Source organism: Pristis pectinata, chromosome 13 (genome assembly GCF_009764475.1).
Source record: "Pristis pectinata isolate sPriPec2 chromosome 13, sPriPec2.1.pri, whole genome shotgun sequence".
Classification (NCBI taxonomy): Eukaryota; Metazoa; Chordata; class Chondrichthyes; order Rhinopristiformes; family Pristidae; genus Pristis; species Pristis pectinata.
In genome coordinates, this window is record NC_067417.1 from 1,641,325 (window position 1) to 1,661,431 (window position 20,107).

Consider the following 20,107-nt stretch of genomic DNA (forward strand, 5'->3'; position numbering starts at 1 on the left):
CAGTGCTGCTGCTGCAAAAAGCTAACTTTCATGGCATTTATACCCTGGGGATATATGTCTAGGACAATAAACTTGAACTTGATTAGTGCAGGCTCTAGCTGTCCAATCGGTATCAATGATTTGAATATATTACACTTGATCCTCTCATACTAGTGATACAAAGCTGGGTGGTGTTGAGAAGGATGTAGTGTGTCTTCTAGGCAATGTAGACAGGCTAAAGGGCAAGGACATGGCAGATGGAAAAGATAAAGAGAAGAGATTACTTCACCTGGAGGATGGTGAATCTTTGAAATCCTCTACATAAGAGGGCTGTGGGGCTCGATTGCTGAGTGTGTTCGATAGTGTTTAGATAATTAATGGAATTGGGGGAAATGAAGTTAGCGCAGGAAAGTGGTGTTGAGGTAGAAGATTAGGCATGACCTACTCATGCTTCTGTTCCTATTGCTACCTGTTGAGGCAGGCCAAACCTTTGTCAGCTGTGATTTATCGTCATGTCTTTGCAGATTGTGAGGATCTCCAGCTTCCTGTTTCACTGTCGCTATCGGGGCACATTCCTCCCTGTCTCAGAAGAATTGCCACCGTATTAGCAGGAGAAGAGGAGCCAGTCCATCAAGGGGGTCATTGAGACAAATGAGCACGCAGTCCGTCATTTCCACTTACACCCAAGAGAGCGCCGGTCAGAATGGAGTGAGTGGAGCATCGCTCCAGAACACCAGCACCGGTGGCGGAGGCATCAGTGCCCACCAAGTGCCACAGCTCAACCCGCTCAACCCCACAGGGGGTGGCAAGGCCATGGCGCCAAGCAAACAGAGCAAGAAGAATGCAGGCCACAACAAGGAGAGCGAGGAGTACCGGCAGCGGCGAGAGCGCAACAACCTGGCAGTCAGGAAGAGCAGGTTAAAGAGCAAGCAGAAAGCACGCGACACACAGCAGAGAGTGGATGAGCTGAAGGAGGAGAATGAAAGGCTGGAAGCAAAGATCAAGCTGCTCACCAAGGAGCTGAGTGTCTTAAAGGATTTGTTCCTGGAGCATGCGCATAGTTTCTCTGATAATGGGCACCCCTCGTTTACTGAAGGCACTGGCTCTGGGCAGGAGGCTAGCAATGGGGGGCAGTAGGGTAGGAGCAAACAGGCAATGTCAGTGCCAGAGAAATTTTACAGAGAGGGGCTTTTACCTTGAACTCTCTAATTTAAGGTTTTCATTGCACACGATCCTGCTGTTGAAGAGCTTCCCGTCACTCGGTGCTTGTAGCTGGAAGGAATTCGGGGCCCTGAAGCAGCAGAACAGACTGTACCCAAACAGCGAGCACACACAAAACTGACAGATAGCACTAGTGCTGGTTCCCCTCAGCCTGCCATGTATCCTTCCCCTCTCCCTCTCAATGTTCCCTTGTTCTTTTGTTATATTGAAGGGAATGTATCAGGGCTGCCCATTCCCTGCTTGTACACATCCCGTTTCATCCCATTCATTTCACTGGATGGAAAATTGTGAGCTGCAGCATTCACCAGCAGGGAGGTCTCACACTGGGTACTGAGCCCCTTTTCACAAGGGTTGCTCACATTGAACCAATGGTGGTACAGACCAGGGCAGGTAGGACCCGTAGTTCCTGCATCACGAGCTCTGCTATCGTGCACTGTCAACTGATTCAACCCAAGCACTTCCTGCCTTTGTCTACAAGTGCTGAGGGACACTGGGCTTGATGGGCTGCTGGTGGAGCCAGCTCAGCTAGCATGACTCAGTTGGATTAGGGGGTGGTGGAGGGAGGTTATTGAGTGATCAGTGGGGATATGGTCCCTAGCTCTGTGTACTTGGGGGTGTTTGGGCCGTGTAGGATTTTGCCCAGATGTTATGTTGCAGTCAGCTCCGATTGTCTCTGTATTCAATCTCAGACTACCAGGACAAGCAACGTGTACTTCACAGGCTGAGAGTGACGTGGTCTGGCTCCTGGGAGGGGCTGGGTCTCCCAGGACCAATACTGAGGAGGGCCAAGGGGGCAGTGGGGTGGGCCTCCTGCAGGCCGGTGGTCAGCAGGGTGATCAGGAGGTTCAGGGCTCGGATCACTCTGGGATGGTGTGAATATTTGATTTTTGAACCTAGAGGTTAAAGGCTGGATTAGTTCCAAAAAAATTCACATCTATAATTGTTTACGACATTAATTGAAGCTGTGCAGAAATCTCCTGGTTCTCCACAGACAGCAATATGTCAGTAAAACTTCCATTTTGTAGTCCTGGAGCTAACACTAACCTCTCACAACAGCCAGCACGACATCGGCCCATTTGCTGTCTCCATCTGTGTGGTTCCCCTCGTGCTTCTGTCTTCCTTTCATCCAATCCTGCCTTTGGCCACTATCCTGTGAGTTCTTGGCCCTGGCAGGGATGGGTGCCTGAGCCCCGGCGGAGACGGGTGCCCGAGCCTCGGCCCCCGGCGGGGACGGGTGCCTGAGCCCCGGCAGGGACGGGTGTGGCAACGTGAGACCCCACCAGACCAGGGTGTGCACCCCAGGTGTGCAGGCAGGTGGATAGGCACATGAATGTGCGGAGAATGGAGGGATAGGGGCATTGTGTAGGCAGAAGGGATTAGTTTATTTAGGCGTTTAATTAGTTGGGCACAATATCATGGGCCAACGGGCCTGTTCCTGAGCTGCACAGAACACTGTGTGCAACACCCCTTGTGCACTGCGTCATATGTATCAGCTCATTCTGGCTGCCTTTGTGGGTGCAGTTCAATTGAGCCCACCCTGAGGAGTCACCGCTTCCACACACTTGTTGAAGTGAATGTTTGCTTTGCTCCCCATGATATCACCAGGGTATAGTCAGAGGTACAGTTGGAGAACCTCCCATGTAAATCTGGGTTGTGTGTGGAGCTGTGCAGCAGTGGGGAGAGTCACTGTTGGACATTCAAGGTAGCTGGAGACAGCTTGGTGAATATCATTGTGAGGAAATGGAGCCTCAGTTTGAGTACCAAGTATCACAGCCCAGAGTAACCAGGAATGGTCTGAACGCACTTAATAAGCCTATTGATAGCATTTACTCAAGTGTAACCCAGTGGAGAAGAAGGTAAACAGGTATTTTATGTAAAGGGTTCTGGTATTTTTACCCTTCTGAGGTTATTTGGACAGAGCTATCTAATAGTTTGGTCAGTAGGCCACGCAAGTAAGTAAGTTGGGTTCCTGGCTCCAGCTAAGTTTGCTGGTTGGGATTAATGTAGTGAGATTGAGCGGGCACAGAAACATTAATGAATTGCACCTTGTTCCCTATGCACCTGCCGGAGAACGGGAGAGGAGAATTAAATCAAGGGCCTTGGATACCAGAAATTATTCTGTCCAGTCTGATCGTTTAATCTTGCAGTAACTTATTTTACTAGATTGTTCAGAATCAAATCTGGTTGGTGTGATAAACACAGCAAAGAACTACAGAAGCTCAAAGGGTTAAAATACCACGCTCTGATGCCCTGTTTGGATTTACATTTAGTCTGGATTTACATTTTTCCTCAAGGTTAGATTTAATGAAAAATGTGCTGAATTTGTCAGTAAAACTACCATCTTGTACTTTTTTAAGTCCAGTTTTATAAATGAACACATTTTACCCTATAATGTAACGAGGAGTTTTATAACATGCAGGTGAAATATTAAATTATGCTGCAATGTTGAGAAATTGTTTTCCCTTTAATCTTAGTCCCATGTCAGGTGTCTCTCTTTTCTTTTTAGAGTGGGTCATGATTCTCAAATGTCATTTTGTGACAGGATTTGTCAAATGGGTTTTGTACATTAAAAAAAGTGTCCTGTGTGGGGCAAGGTTGCTGATAGCTCAGTCAGTCAGGAGCTGAGCTGGTCCCAGAAGTGATAAAACAGGATTAAAGGACAGATTTGGTTGAGAGCTGTAGGACTGTTTGTGAGGGAATGCCTGAGATTGAAGTCCCAACTACAGTTAGAAGCTGAATAAACACACACTCCCACAAAATGGACCCAGGCTGACAGTCCCAGATGCACAAGAGTCTCTCTGAAACTGTGGGACCCCACAGATGTAAAAACTTCACGAACTTCAATCTACCAAGATTTAGCAGAGGACACAGCCCAAAACCACTCATTCAAGCTCCATTCCCAGAAATCTAAAGACTGACTGGTGCCAGATGCTAGATTCCTTTGTAGCCAAGGTTTGAATTTTCACCCACAGCTCTCACCCACTGCAGCTTCTGTCAATCCCTTGTGATGGCAACTTAAACTATACTTACAAGTTCTTTGCCCACAGCAGCCCAACGTGGACATTGGAGGAAAGGTAGGGAGGGGATTGGGCAGGGGTCGACATGTTTCAGGCTGGGGACAGGCAGGTTCAGGATGGACAGAGCTTGCTGTATCATGGGGCCATCACCATTTGCTGAGTGGCCAGAAGTGCCTGCAGAGTATCGCACCCTCTCTACCGTCACAAACCAGCTGCTTCCTTGCCAACAAGTTGCAATTTCTCTCTGCCTGCCTGCCTGCCTATCCTGAAAGAGATTTCCCGATACTGGACTGCTGTGGATTACCCTTCCCTTCAGGACCACTTGTTATGGCAACAGAACACACAAATCATTGCATTAGAATCCCTCTGCTCAAACTGGTTTTGGTCATAATGTTACTTTTAAAACTTGTGTTAGAACCCAAAATCTTTTTTTGCATAAGTGAATCATAAAAATCACATTTTAATGTGTGCTTTCAAATGGCAAAATGAAATGCTCAGGATACCATACATTGGAAAATGTAATCCTATTTTATACATTTGCAGGTTAAGGTGAGTGACGTAGTCTTCAGTTGTAAGAATGGAGATTAAAATACTAATTTTGACAACTGTATTTCTATCTGTGACATTGTTTGCATTGGGCAACGCCAAAGTCTGGGCTGGTGAGCAGGCCACCTGCAGTGGTGGTTACAACTATGATCTGAATTTATATAGTGGCTACCGTGTAGTAACTGCAGACAGTATCACATTGACCAGGATGTTGCTTGTATTGGAGGACTTCAGTTATGGGGAGAGATTGGACAGGATGGGCTTGTTTTCCCTGGAATAAAGGAGGCTGAAGGGTGCCCTGATAGGGGTGTATAAAATTATAGGAGGCATAAATAGCGTAGATAGTCAGAATCTTCTTCCCACGGTGGGGTTTTCAAAAATAAGAGGGCAGAGATTTAAGGTGAGAGGAAGGAGTTTTAAAGGGGATCTGAGGAGAAGGCTTTTGATCTACGCAGAGAGTGGTTGATACCTAGAACTCACTGCCAGAGGACAAGGTGGAATCAGATACAATCACTGTGTTTAAGTGGCATTTAGACAGATGGCTAAATAGGCAAGGCATAGAAGGAGGGCAAATGGGAAAAGCATAATGAAACAATTCACCCCCTCACCCTCAGATCCACGTTGATATCCAGCTTGGCCAAAGAGGTGGGTTTGAAGGCCAAGGTTATGAGAGGGGATTCCTGAACTCCGGCTGAGGTCACGGCCACCAAATAAGGAGTCCAGGACGTGCAAAAGGCCTGAGGAGAGGAGGCGTCTCACAATTTTGTGTGGGGGAGGTTACAGAGGTGGCAAGTGGCACCACTGTGGAGGGATCTGATGAGAATAGTTGACCAAAAGACATAGGAGCAGAAATAGGCCATTCGGCCCATCAAGTCTGCTCTGCCATTCAATCATAGCTGATTTATTTTCTCCTCTCAACCCCATTCTCCTGCCTTCTCCCCGTAACCTTTTACTAATCAAGAACCTATCAATCTCCACTTTCAATACACCCAATGACTTGGCCTCCACAGCCATCTGTGGCAATAAATCCCACAGATTCACCACCCTCTGGCTAAAGAAATTCCTCCTCATCTCTGTTCTAAAGGAACATCCTATTCTGAGGCTGTGCCCTCTTGTCCTGGACTCTCCCACTACTGGAAACATCCTCTCCACGTCCACTCTATCCGGGCCTTTCAATATTCAGCAGGTTTCAATGAGATCCCCCCTCATCCTTCTAAACTCCAGTGAGTACAGGCCCAGAGCCATCAAACACTCCTCATATGTTAACCCTTACATTCCTGGGATCATTCTTGTAAACCTTCTCTGGACCCTCTCCAATGCCAGCACAGCCTTCCTTAGATATGTAGCCCAAAACTACTCACAATTCTCCAAATGTGGTCTGACCAACGCCTTATAAAGCCTCAGCGTTACGTCCTTGCTTTTATATTCTAGTCCTCTCAAAATGAATGCTAACTGCATTTGCTTACTACCGACTCAACCTGCAGGGAATCCTGCACTAGGACTCCCAAGTCCCTTTGCACCTCCGATTTCTGAATTCGCTCCCCATTTAGAAGATAGTCTGTGCCTTTATTCCTTCTACCAAAGTGCATGATCATACACTTCCCTACGCTGTGTTTCATCTGCCACTTCTTTGCCCATTCTACCAACCTGTCCGTCCTTCTGCAGACTCCCTGCTTCCTCAACACTACCTGCCCCTCCATCTATCTTTGTATTATCCGCAAACTTGGCCACAAAGCCATCAATTCTGTCATCAAGATCATTAACATGTAACGTGAAAAGTAGCGGACCCAACACTGACCACATCGAACATCATTAGTCACCGGCACCAAACCAGAAAAGGCCCCCTTTATTCTGACTCTTTGCCTTCTGTCAGTCAGCCAATCTTCTTTCCAAGCTAGTACCTTTCCTGTAATACCATGGGCTCCTATCTTGTTTAGCAGTCTCACGTGTGGCACCTTGTCAAAGGCCTTCTGAAAATCCAAGTAAACAACATCCATGGACTCTCCTTTGTCTATCCTGCCTGTTACATCCTCAAAGAATTCCAGTAGATTTGTCAGGCAAGATCTTGCCTTAAGGAAACCATGCTGACTTTGGCCTATTTTATCATGAGCTTCCAAGTACCCTGAAACCTCATCCTTAATAAAGGACTCTAACATCTTACCAACCACTGAAGTCAGGCTAACTGGCCCATAATTTCCTGTCTTCTGCCTCTCTTAAAGAGTGGAGTGACATTTGTGAATGTCCAGTCCTCTGGAACCATTCCTGAATCTAGTGATTCTTGAAAGATCACTACTCATGCCTCCACAATCTCTTCAGCTACCCCTTTCAGCTTCCCAAGCACCTTCTCCGTAGTAATAGTGACTACACTCACTTCTGCCCCCTGACTTTCTCGGATTTCTGGCATGTTGCTGGTGTCTTCCACAGCGAAGACTGATGAATGTTGAAAGTGTTGTGAAGTGGGATCCTGTATTTGTGAGTGCAACTGAGGGGTGAAGGTGGTGGGAAGTGGGCAGCAGAGTTTGGGCAGTTCCAGCATGCAGAGTGGCAGCCCTGGAGCCCAGACTGACCACTGGCCTAGATATTCTGTGACCCCACAACCCCAAACAACGTCCAGCAGCATCTGCAGAGCACGAATGGTCCACCATACAACAGCTGATCTTCCTTCCACAGCCAACCTTGCTGGTGGATGCAGGACCCAATGACCAGGGTACTCCTGGCAACTCCAGAACCGAGGTTAATTTCCAGGGCACAGCTGCCACTGAAACAGGAAACCGACCTCTCCCACCACTAGCAGCTGGGCAGGGCAATTGGATCCTCCAGGAATGTCCAGTCTGAGGAGGCCCAGTTCGGGAAATCACCCTGTTCCCCACAGGTTTGCAGTGTCAGCTTGGACAGACGAGAGACAAGAGACTGCAGATGCTGGAATCTAGAGCAAAAAACTGCTGGAGGAACTCAACGGGTCAGCGGGTCAGGCAGCATCTGTGGAGGCAGAGGAATGGTCAACGTTTCAGGTGGAGACCTGCATTAGGACTGTGCTCTCAGTCACTCAGCCTGTCATCTCACCCAGAAAATGGTTGTGGGTCATGAGAAGATACATTAGTGGATGGGCTGTCCGAGGGGATTGTGAGGTAGTCCCACTGTTGGCACCTGGAGCTATGAGAAAGCTGGAGCAGGAGGCTGCCATCACTGTTGGTGATCACCATCCCAGCCCACAAATGACCAGATCTGCTGACCTCTGTTCCAGAGACTGCAGTGGTGGGATATGACCTTGTGGCTACTGGGTCTTCATCACCACTGTCCAGGGGCAGAAGTTTGGCTGGGAACCTCTCCATCTCTCACCTCTCCACGTCATGAAGAAGGGTTTTGGTTTATTTGACCCTGGGTGGTGGAGATGGCAGAATGAGGAACCCAGAGAGGAGTTATTTACTCAGTGGATTTGTCTACAATGGAACAAACTCTAAACAGGAATCGAAAAGTACAGTGTCTTGGAGAAATGAAGAACAATTTGAAGAATGTGAAGAATGCAGTGTGGGAGGTGAGGCCAATCTCTATTGGCTGCTATTGTTTTAGAAATGATTTGCAATTGTACAGCCTCTCTGCACGGCAGGAGAGCTTCACAAGTTGCAGACACATATGGACGTTGAGCAGGAAAGCCATGGAATGTGTCAGGGCAAGTTTGAAGAACTGGGCAGTGAGCTGGCTTTTTAGGGGCTGCAAACACTGGGAAGGGATAATGAGGCTTTGGTGGTTTCAGAAGAGTTTTGAGGAGCTGAAAGATCGGCAGGAGAGGTTGGGAGCTCACAGAATTGATCTGCATGATGTGATCTGGGACATCAGTGCAGGTTCTGAGACAACCCCTCAGTCGGCATGATCAAAAACTGCAGATACTGTAAAACTGAAATTAAAACAGAAACAGCAGGTCAGGCAGCATCTGGGGAAAGAATCAGAATCAGGTTTATTATCACTGACATATGTCATGAAATTCGTTGTTTTGCGGCAGTATAGTGCAACGACATAAAAATTACTGAATCGTTGAGTGTGGGTCTTCAGGCTCCTGTACCTCCTCCCTGATGGTGGTAACATGAAGAGAGCATGTCCCAGATAGTGAGTGTCCTTAATGTTGGTTGCCACCCTGCCTTTTTGAGGCACCGCCTTTTTAAGACGTCCTCGATGGTGGGGAGGGTTGTGCCCGTGATGGAGCTGGCTGAGTCTACAACCCTCTGCAGCCTCTTTTGATCGTGTGCATTGGAGCCTCCATACCAGGTAGTGATGCAACCAGTCAGAATGCTCTTCACTGTACATCTGTAGAAATTTACAGGGGTCTTTCGTGACGTACCAAATCTCCTCAAACTCCTAATGAAGTAGACCCACTGATGTGTCATCTTCGTGATTGCATCAATCAATGTGTTGGACCCATGATAGATCCTCTGAGACGTTGACGCCCAGGAACTTGAAGCTGCTCACCCTTTCCACCGCTGACCTTTCAATGAAGATTGGTGTGTGTTTTCCCGACTTTCCTGAAGGCTGCAATCAATTCCTGTCTTGCTGATGTTGAGTGCGAGGTTGTTGCGACCCCACTCAACCAGCCAATCTATCTCACTCCTGTACGCCTCCTTGTCTCCATCTGAGATTCTGCCAACAACAGTGGTGTCGTCGGCGAATTTATAGATAAGTGTTTGACCTGTGCCTAGCCACACAGTCAAGAGTGTAGAGAGAGTAGAGCAGTGGGCTAAGCACGCATCCTTGAGGTGTGTCTGTGTGGATTGTCAGCGAGGAGGACAAGAAGAGAAAAAGAGTTAATGTTTCAGGTCTGGGACCCTTCATGAACTCTTCCTCTTTTCACAGATGCTGCCTGACCCACTGAGATTTTCCCCCTCTACCCCTAAATAACATGCTGGGGGAAACATCCCTCCCTGATTGCAGTGTCCACTCAGATTTGGCAATGCTCTCCAATCCATGTGCCCCCCTCAAACTGGCAGCTGGCCCAATTTCAGTTGGATCGAAGGGCCTGTTTTGGTGCTGTCTGACTCTCTGGCAGAGATGTAGATGATAAAGCATAAGGTTAGTGGGGGAGGAGGTCCATGGGGGCTTTGTTTTGGCTGGAAATAGCATGTGGCAGCCAGAGCAGAGTGATCAAAGCCCTGTGGTCCTCCCACAGTGGCACGTGAAGGGTGGTGCACAGGAAACAGCGTATGGGAGGAGAGGAGCTTCCGAGAGCATCCCTGTCCTCACTGATGGTGGACCCAGCGTGTGAGTGCTGGAGACATGGCTGAAGCACTCACAGGCGCTGGAAGTATTACATGAATGCTCCACCTCAGTTTCCTCCTGAGATCCCCACCAGCAGAGAACCAGTCTCCAGCCAATTCCATTCACTGCGCCTGGTACCAAGAAACAGCTGAGAAAATGGCCACTGGACAAAACAACAGGCCAGGTTGAGGACTGAACTAGATGTGTGTCCAGTCAAGCTGTTCCAGTCCGGTTAGAACACTGCCATCGACACACCAAAGTGGAAAATTGAACAGCTATGTCCTCTTCACAAGCTGTGGGCCAAATTCAGTCTGGATAATCAGCACCCAATCTGCTCAACATTGGCAAAGGGTACAGGGTGTCGTGAATAGTGATATCAAGTGGTAGCTCCAGGAGAGCCGAATTCACGAGTCACCGTCAGCATTGTGTCTGAGTTGCAACATCTCCCTCATGGCGACGACTTCCAATTACACAACACTGCAAACGAGGTAAAACATCACTGAGCCTGATCTGCCCCACTTGGGCTACTGCTCTCATCTGTAAATCACTTGCTGTTTTGTCCTCTTCTTCAGCACTTTTTCTTCCTTTCACCATCTCACCTTCATCTTCGCAAATCCACATCACTGAACCCCACTCAAGTACAGTAAAAATGTTCCCACCCAGAGATCGTCACCGCTTTCTCCCTCATCCCTGACGCAGAGTGACTTCACATCCTCCGTCTCAATTCACCTTGCACTGTCCTCTGCTCCCTCCGCCCCCTCGCGTAGACTTCCCGAGCCGCGCTCTCAGTCACCACTAAAATGGGATTGGTATAAATGGGTGCTTGGTGGTCGCTGTGCACCTGATGGTTGAAGGGCAGGTTTCGTACTGTGTGGCCCCAATGACACATCGCCCTGGCTTCTGTGTCCAGCCCTGGAGAAAGGACCCTCTCAATCACTCACACTGGAGCTTTCAGAATCTCTGCTGTCTCATCTTTCGTCCTTCCTACATCACCAGGTGTTTGTAGCAGTTAATCCACTCCACCAAACCCCCACCACCCAAGATGCCAGTGAGACCAATGTACTTCTGCTCTTCATTTCCCTGCTTCTCATACAGCACGGAAACAGGCCCCTCAGCCCACCAAATCCATGCTGACCATTAAGTATGGTGTTTGTGCCTCAGTGGCCTGAGTCTGAAGTTCTCTGCCTCTCCCTCCTACACCTGCCCCTCTTTCACTAGCCCGTGTCCTCCCACCTTGTGGCTCAACACCAATGTTTTGATGATATTTGGGTTGGGTGGTGTTTTTCTACGTTAAGGCAAGGTGTGATTGGCAGTTATTGTTCTTCATATTTTGACTCTGAGGCACGCGGTAGATGTTTGGAGAGGTTCCAGTAGCCATGTAAGCAACAGATTTGAGGGAGCACCCTCTGCTCCAAATGTGAAGCTGGGGAAATCCAGGGCTGAGGTGGGTGGTGGTTCCAACAATGGAAACCAGGAAGGTTTGCATTGCTCTGGTGTTTGTGTGTCTTTAAGCATCATCCCCAATCACCGTACAGTCAGCGAAGAACTTCAGAAGGTGGTGACAGTTGTGGGAAAATGGCAGCCAAGTTCTGGTCAGGACCAGCATGTTCCGGTCAGGAGGAAGGACAAGCAATGGCAAAGTAAGGGAACCTTGGATTACCAGAGGGGTGCTGAATGTAGTCAGAAGGAAAAAGCAAACATATGTAAGGTTTAGGAAGCTAAAATCAGACAGGGCCCTTGAGGAATATAAAGATAGCAGGAGAGAGCTCAAGCAGGGGATTAGGAAGGCCAAAAGGGGTTATGAAAAGTCCTTGGCAAGTAGCATTAAAGAAAATCCTAATGCATTTTCTACTTGCATTAAAAACAAGAGGATAACTAGGGAGAGGGTAGGACCACTCAAGGATAAAGGAGGGACTTTATGCTTGGAGGCAGAGGATGTGGGCAAGGTACTAGTGAGTACTTTGTGTTGGTATTCACAAGGAGGAGGATATGGAGGACGGTGAGCAGTGTGGGTAGCCTCATGTGCGAGGGTATTTTGAGATCAAGGAGGAGGTGCTATTGGGTCTTTTGAAGAGCATTAAGGGAGATAAGTCCCCAGGGCCTGATGGGATATACCCAGGTTATCTTCAGAGATGAGAGTACTGGGGCCTCAACCAAGATCTTTGTGTCCTTACTAACAGCAGGCGCGGTCTCAGGGGATGGAAGAATAGCCAGCCTTCCTTTGTTCCAGAAGGAAAATAAGGATAATCCAGAAAAATACAGACAGGTGAGCCTCACATCACAGGCAGGGAAGCTATTGGAGAGGATTCTCAGGGATAGGATTTCTGCTTATTTGTAAAGGTGTGGCTGGCTTAGGGACAGTCAGCATGGTTTTGTGTGGGGCAGGTCACATCTTACTGAGGTTTTTGACGAGTTGACAAAGGTGATTGATGAGGGTAGGGCAGTGGATGTTGTCTACAAGGAATTTAGTGAGGCACTTGACAAGATTCTTCATGATAGGCTGATCCAGAAGATTAAGATGCATGGGATTCACAGTGACTTGGTAGATTGGATTCAGAATTGGCAGTGGTGTTCTGCAGGGATCCATGCTGGGACCTCTGTTGTGTGTCATATATATATAAATGACTTGGATGAAAATGTGGATGGGTGGGTTAGTAAGTATGCAGAGGACACAAAGATTGGTGGATTTATGAACAGTGTAGAGGGCTGTCAAAGGATACAGCGAGATGTAGATCAGTTACCGATGTGGGCGGAGAAATGGCAGATGGAGTTTCATCCAAGCAAGTGTGGGGTGTTGCACCTTGGAAGGTCACATATAAGGGGAAAGTACACAGTTAATGGCAGAACTCTGTGCTGTACTGTTTCATGTTCTATAAAACCCCCACAGATAGCAACGTTCGTGATCTGAGCACCAGTGATTTTGGTGGAGAGATGAATATTGTCCCCGACCCACAAGGACGGAAGGAATGGGGCAGGTATCTGCTATTTGCCCTTCAAGCATGCTCCCACATTCAATGAGGTAGGGATTGATTTGGTCTCGGCCTCAGGTTCACTTTCCTCTCCATTCCCCATTCTCCTTGACTCCACTGTAGATCTAAAGCCTGCCCGTCTCTGCCTTGAATATGTTCAACGACTGACACTGCAGCTCTCAGCAGTTGAGAACAATAACAACATTAATGAGCAAAATGCACAAGATAGACATTCAAAAAAAATCTTAAATAAGGAACGAATTAAAGTGTTGGTCCTTCAGAGAGCGAGTCTGGGAATTAATAATAAAATTGAGAAGCTGGTAATTGCATTAAACAGGTAATTTGCATCATTCTTCACTGCCAGGGATACAAGTAACATTCCAGAAACAGATATAAATCAGGCATTGGAAAGGAGGGAGGAACTCCGGGAAAATTCATAAACACCAGGGAAGCAGTACTGATCAAGTTACAACTGTGGACTGACAAGTCCTGGGTCCTGATGGACTTCGTCCTAAAAGTAGTAGCTAGTGAAATAGTTGACATATCAGTTTTAATTTTCCAAAATTTCATTAGATTGGAAAATAGCAATAGAACCTCCTTTGTTCAAAGAGGAAGGGGAATGTAAAGCAGGAAAGTGCAGGCCAGTTACACCTGCTATGGGCAGGTGTTATGAAAGATGTTCCAGCAAGGCATGTAAATTCAAGGTTAACAAAGTCAGCATGGTTCTGTGAAAGGAGAATCAGTTTGTTGTAGTTTGTTGAAGTAGTAACACGTGCTCAGGAGCAAGAGGAACTGGTCGACATAGTGCCAGAGGCATTGGGTAAGGTCCTGCACCAGAGGTTATTGTGAAAAATTAGAGGTCATGTGTAGGAGATAACGTTGGCAATGGATGCAAGACTGGACAGGAAACAAGCTGCTGGAGCAACTCAGTGGGTCAGATGTGAAGTGGTTCATTTTTGCAGGAAAAACATTTTAAAAATATTAATTAAATGGTGAGAAATGGCAGAGCTCTGAGACACAGAGCAGTGGGAAGGGGGTCCTGGTGCAGGGTTTACGAGAGGTACAGCAGGTAATTGTTTATTGCAGGAGAAGGTGTAGGGAGGTTGTGTGAGACCACCAGTGATGGCCTCTGATTCAGGGATGTTAATGCACTGGAAGCAGCTGAGAGGAATGGGTGGGTTGTTTTATGGGGAAAGACCAGGATCACTGATTGAAAGTAAGGGACCACCCAATCAAGAGATGTGAGGGTGCAGGAAGCAAAGTCCTTGAATATTATTAAGACCTAAGTAGACAGATTCTTGATAAACAAGGAGGTGAAAGGTCACCGGGGAGGCAGGAACCTGGAGCTGGGGTCACAGACAGAGCAGCTGTAATCTTATGGATTCAGGGAGCAGGCTAGGAGGGGCCGAGTGGCGTCCTCCTGCTCCGAGTTTGTAGCATTCCAAAGGTTCTTGGAGAAATTCTCTCAGAGGAACAGACTGCCCTCCACTTCAAAACAGTGGGATCATCTAAATCTCCGTTAGAGCAGTCCGGTGCACAGCTTGCTCTGATAGTCTCCACCCATGACAGGGCTGGGCTGTGCTCAGACTGGGTGTAGGGGTTAATCCACCCTTGCACTAAACCCTTCACTGAGACGGTTCACTTCCAGGTGCGGCACAAGAACAAAGTTAATTACTAAGCTGTTTTACAGGCAGCAGGACCCACGCACTCGGTAACACTTGTGCAACCTCAGACTGAACTCATTTCTGAATGCTGGAGGGGGAGAGGTGGTAGATGGGGTCTGTTCCCCTGCAACTCCGTACCTTCCAGCCAATGGCAGGGCACACCTTGCGGGGCAAACACTCGTTGTCCAGTTCCCCAAATTCCATGTCGCTGATTCCCATAGTAGTGGGTGGGGGAAGCAGCTCAGCCCAGACCCAGCACTGTGGTGCAGCTTGTCGAGTCACTGCCCCACAGCTCCAGAGACCCGGGTTCAAACCTGACCTCTGCTGCTGTCTGTGTGGAGTTTGCAGGTTCTTCCTGTGACTGCGTGGGTTCCTCTGGGTGCTCCATGTCCCAAATACATGCAGATTGGTGGGTTAATTGACCACTGATCTACAATTACAACATTTAAAAGATATCTGGACAGGGACATGGATAGGAAAAGCTTAGAGGGATAAAGGTCAAACACAGGCAAATGGGACTAGCTCAGGTAGACACCTTGGTTGGGCTGAAGGGCCTGCTTCTGTGCTGCATAACTCTATCACTCTGCACCAGTCACAGGCCAGGGGTCCAGTCCCAGGCCGTGATAGAGGTGAATCCAGTCCATACTTTCCCTCAGATTCTTGAGGCATGGAGAGGGAGAAAGGAAGGTGGGAGGTTGTCAGAGGGGAGATGAGGGGGTGACTGAAGGCTATAAGCATCAATGGAGGGAGATGGTGGGGTGAAGGAGTGAGCTGAGAGGAGGGATGGAGGGGGAGGCAACAGGGGGACAGGAGAGGGGATCAGAGGGATGGACAGAGGGGTGTGGGACAGAATGGTGCCGATGGAGCAGTTGCCTGCTCCCAGATGGTGTCAAGCTTCCGGAGTTGTTCTTGCTGCACTCTGCGGGGCAGGTGGAGACTGGGAACTTCCCGATCCACCCCTCCACCACCCCCCCCTTCCCCCCCTCCCTCCCACTCCCCTGACACACCCACCAACAAACTCCATGCAGAAATCATGGCCACTTTAATTCGGAAAGTTACAAAAGGAGAGAGAATCGTGAGCAGTTGGCACCAATTACATGGGCTCACTGACGGCAGGACGCAGCACGTGGATGTGCTTTGGGTGGGAGCGTGTTCACAGACCCCGACACTGTCCCTGGGCTCAAACATTAGCCAATCCCTCCACACAGCTCCCGGGCACAGCGGCGAAAAGGGGGAGGAGATGTCACCTCTGGGGGTGGGGGGGGGGGGGGGGGAGGGGGCTCAGTCCTTGAGCAGAGGCTCAGCAGCTCCCCATCACCACAAGGCAATGATTGAAGACAGTCACCCCCCCCCCCGAAGAGCAGGGTCTGGAGCTACCGCCTATCCCAGGACAGGCCAGGGGAGGTCTGAGAATGTCAATGAGTGTGTGTACATGTGTGTGTCTGGCTATTGTGTGTCTGTGTACACACGTGTGTGTTACGTGTGTTTAGTGTGTGATTGTTGAACCCAGCCACATGTATTGGTATTGGTTTATTATTGTCACTTGTACCGAAGTAGTGTGATGACCTCAGTCTGGGGGAACCTGGGCTTCACTTGCCGCCATCCACTGATTCGTGTAGATTTACGATCACAAAGTTTGATTGGAGTCTCAGATTCTAATCAAAGAGCAGTCGGGACGCAAGAGGAGGTGCGATTTCCTGTGTGACCTCCGGGTCTCCGACCCTTCAGGCTGTCTGACTGGTCTGCTGCCCAAACTGCTTGGTGGAGGTGGAGCCGGAGCCTTGGGCCATGAAGGCCTCGATCTCCTCAACGGTGCGAGGAACACAGGTCAGTAACTCCATCCCAGTGGGGGTCACCACAATGTCGTCCTCAATTCGCACCTGGGGAAGCAGGTAAGGTCAGTGTCAGCACTCCCTCAGTACTGCCCCTCCCGCGGTGTGACCCTCTCTCAGTACCGCCCCCCCCCCCCCTGGCGGTGTGACCCTCCCTCGGTACCGCCCCCCCCCCCCCCCCGCGGTGTGACCCTCCCTCAGTACCGCCCCCCCCCCCCCCCAGCGGTGTGACCCTCCCTCGGTACCGCCCCCCCCCCCCCCCGGCGGTGTGACCCTCCCTCAGTACTGCCCACAGTAGGAGGGAAGTGTGTGCAGGGAGGAGGTGGTTGGGAAAGAGCTTCCTGCACAGTAATTAGGTCCTGCACCCAACTCTGCCCCTGCCCCACCCACCCCACAGTCCCTCCCCAACTCCCCCCTCTCTGCCAATGACTGTGTCTCCTAATTGGTCCCAATCAGCTCCCAACCAGTTACAACTTGGACCAACACTCCTCCCTGCTCGAGACCACGGTCATCTCCTCACTCAAACCTATCCATGTTGGACAAGTATGGTCACCCTCTGCCCCCCCCCCCATCGGCAGCAGCTTGTGGCCCTCACGTTAAATCCCCACTGTCCCATCCCTGCTCCGAGACCCCTGTCAACACTGGGTGTGACACCAGTGGCATCCCTCCCACTCACATCAACCTCCTCCACTTCCGGCTCCCCGAGGGTCTGCTCTCCCCCCACCCCTGCAGTGACTTCTGGGCCTCCCACACGGGCAATGCTTGGCCTCACATCTCGAGGTACTGCCCCCAGCCCAACCTGGTGACCTTGTGCTCTGTCATCAGAAAGCACAACACTGCTGCAAGTACTTAGCAGGTCGGGCAGTGTGGCGGATCAGGGTGGGTGGAATCTGTGCATCCAGGACAGCTTCCGTCAGTAACAGATGGTAATACCCGAGCAGGGTCGGCACTGCATCCAATCCTTGGGAACGAAGCTGGGCAAACAGTTGAAGTGTCTGCGGCCGAGTATTCTGGGAATAGTGACCATAAGTCTGAGTTTCAAGGTAATTATGGAAAGGTGGTCGGGAAATCAGGGAGCTGACTGCAGAAGGATGATTTCAGTATAAAACAGGACCCAGAAAAACTAGAGTGGGAGCAGACGCTTGTGGGTAAATCTACATCCAATGGATGGGAGTCTTTGACAAGCGAAACAGCAAGAGTTCAGACCCAATGGCTTCCTATAATACTGAAGGGCAAGGACAGTAGATCCAAGGAACCTTGGATATCAAGCATTAGATAAAGAAAGAAAACACGAGATTAAGAACTGAAAACAGGGAAGGGCCTTCAGCAGTGTGGAAAGTGTAGAGAGGTACTTGGAAAAGAAAATAGCAAGGCAAAGAGAGGTATCACTGCAGGAAATCCCCAAGCTCCTTCTAACAACACGGACCCATGGGGACCAAAGGGGCAATCTGTGCATGGAGCTGGAGATGTAGCAAGGTCTTAAACGAACACCTTCCCTCTGTATTCACTAAGGAGATGGACATTATAGTTAGAGAATTCAGGGAGGAGGTTGGTAAAATTCTACAATATGCTATCATCAGAAAGGGGGTATTAGATGTCTTAGGAGGAACGAAGGTGGATAAATCCCCGGACTTGATGAGATGTATCCCTGGCTGCTCTGGGAGACGAGAGGAGACTGCTGATTAGGATACAGTAGGAGTACTGTGCACAGTTCTGGCCTTCACACTGTGGGAAAGAGGTGATTCTACTGGAGAGGGTGCTGGGGAGCTTCACCAGGACGTTGCCCGGGATGGAGTGTCACAGTTACAAGGAGAGACTGGATGGGCTGGGTTTGTTTTCCTCCGAGCAGGAAAAGCCAAGGGGGCCAGACAGAGGTGTACCAAATAACGAGGGGCACAGATGGGGTGGGTAGGAAACATCTCCCCATATCAGAGACATCTAAAACCAGAGGGCACAGGGGTAGAGTAAGGGGTAAGAGGTTCAGAAGGGATCTGAGGAGGGTGCTTGGAGTTTGGAACACACTGCCCAAGGGGGTGGTGGAGACTCCCACAACATTTAAGTATCTGGATGAGCAGTCGAATCACCGAGACAGACAGCTCCTGGCCAAGCACTGGTAAATGGGATGTCATCGAGATGGTGGATGGGTACAATGGTCAGCATGGACGTGGTGGGCCGAAGGGCCTGTTTCCATGCTGTGCAACTCCATGAGAGATTAATAGTTAGTGATCCTTCATTAGAATTGGAACATTGAGGAAGCAGGGCTGTTAGTGTGAGAGAGGGATGGTGGGTAGAACAAAGGAGAGGAACTTGGTCGGGTGGAGACTGAGAAACCTGCTGCGCAGATTCCTGTCAGCTGGGAGAGGGTGCTGAAGGGCTGGTAACACCAAGCCACCCTGCCTGGTGACGTTGTAGACAGAGAGACGACAATGAATGCTGGAACTCAAACACAAGGGAATACCGCAGCATCTGTGGAGGAGGGACAGGGCTGGATAACCTTGGACCAGATCGGACCAGATCAGACCAGCTCTGACACAAACTGGAAAAGCTGGATATTGAATTCAATAAACTCGGATATTGTCCCAAGGGACGTGGAGCAACCGTGCAGCTAAAAACAGCGGAGGGTGGACTGCAAAAGGAGGCAGGAGGTACAGCAGGGGAGAGCGGGGCAATGCCGGGGCACATCGCACCCAACAGTTCCCTCCACGTTGAATTGCAGGACATCTCTGCAGTGAGACCAGTGGGGTGCCACAGGGAGCAGTGCTGGGGTTTCCACTATTTACAATCTGTGTTACCGAGCAAGACGGAGGGGCCGAGACCAGAGTTGATGATGACACAGAGGAGGAAGAGCAAGTTGTAAGGAGACACAAAGAGCCTGCAGAGCGAGCAAGAAAGAAGCTGGCTGATGGAGTATAATGTGGGGGACACGCAAGGTTCTCCACTCTGGAAGGAAGGAAAGGGCAATGTTTAAATGGATTGAGACTACAGTGTGTTGTGGCACAAAGGGTCTGGGGGGTCCCAGTAAATGAAGCACAGAGGGTTAGCACACAGGTGCTGCAAATAATGAGGAAGGTTGGTCCAATGTTGGCCCTTACTGCAGGGGGTGGGAGGTATAAACATGGGGAAGTTTTGATGCAACCGTACAGGGTGATGAGAATGTTCCTGGAGTCCAGAGTAGGCATTTGGTCTCCACGTGTACTGGCGGTAGTGTCAGGAAGGTTCAGTAGGTTGACTGCTGGGTGAAGGGGCTGAACAGCTTGAGTTCAACTCTTTGGTGTTTGGAAGATTGAGGGGTGACCTTGTTAACAAGTGACAGATTCTGAGTAGGACTGAGAGGGCGGAAGCTGCCTGATTGCTTTCCCTGGTGGGGGATCTGGACCTAGGGGAGAGAGATTCAGGGAATGCCCATTTAAGGTGGAGAAGAGCAGGAATTTCTCAGAGCAGAATCACTCAATACATTCACGGTGGCGATTAGCAGGTATTTTAACGAGAAGGCACAGGGAGAATGCAGGAGTGTTGAGGTCAGGACTGGATCAGACAGGATGTGATGAATGGTGGGCTAGTGGCCAACTCCTGCTGTTTACATCCTAATGTGAAGAGTGTAAGAAACACAGAACCTGAGGCAGGACAAGTTG

At 49.5% G+C, this 20,107-nt stretch overlaps 2 protein-coding genes across 8 annotated transcripts in view; one reads left to right on the forward strand and one right to left on the reverse strand.

The window, feature by feature from the left end:
• Positions 1-15,582, forward strand: part of cebpg (CCAAT enhancer binding protein gamma) — a 57,219-nt gene extending 41,637 nt beyond the window's left edge. For 5 of the 6 annotated variants that reach the window (XM_052028122.1, XM_052028125.1, XM_052028123.1 and 2 more), the window contains one exon: positions 504-15,582. In XM_052028122.1, coding sequence (XP_051884082.1) covers positions 631-1,116 — 486 coding nt within the window. In that variant the 5' untranslated portion in view covers positions 504-630 and the 3' untranslated portion in view covers positions 1,117-15,582. The remainder of the gene's footprint in view (positions 1-503) is intronic. The other variant, XR_007957338.1, reaches the window with a different exon arrangement.
• An 84-nt stretch (positions 15,583-15,666) lies between these two features.
• The window catches only part of pepd (peptidase D), a 118,554-nt gene continuing 114,113 nt past the window's right edge, over positions 15,667-20,107 (reverse strand). For both annotated transcript variants that reach the window (XM_052028286.1, XM_052028287.1), the window contains one exon: positions 15,667-16,523. In XM_052028286.1, coding sequence (XP_051884246.1) covers positions 16,368-16,523 — 156 coding nt within the window. In that variant the 3' untranslated portion in view covers positions 15,667-16,367. The remainder of the gene's footprint in view (positions 16,524-20,107) is intronic.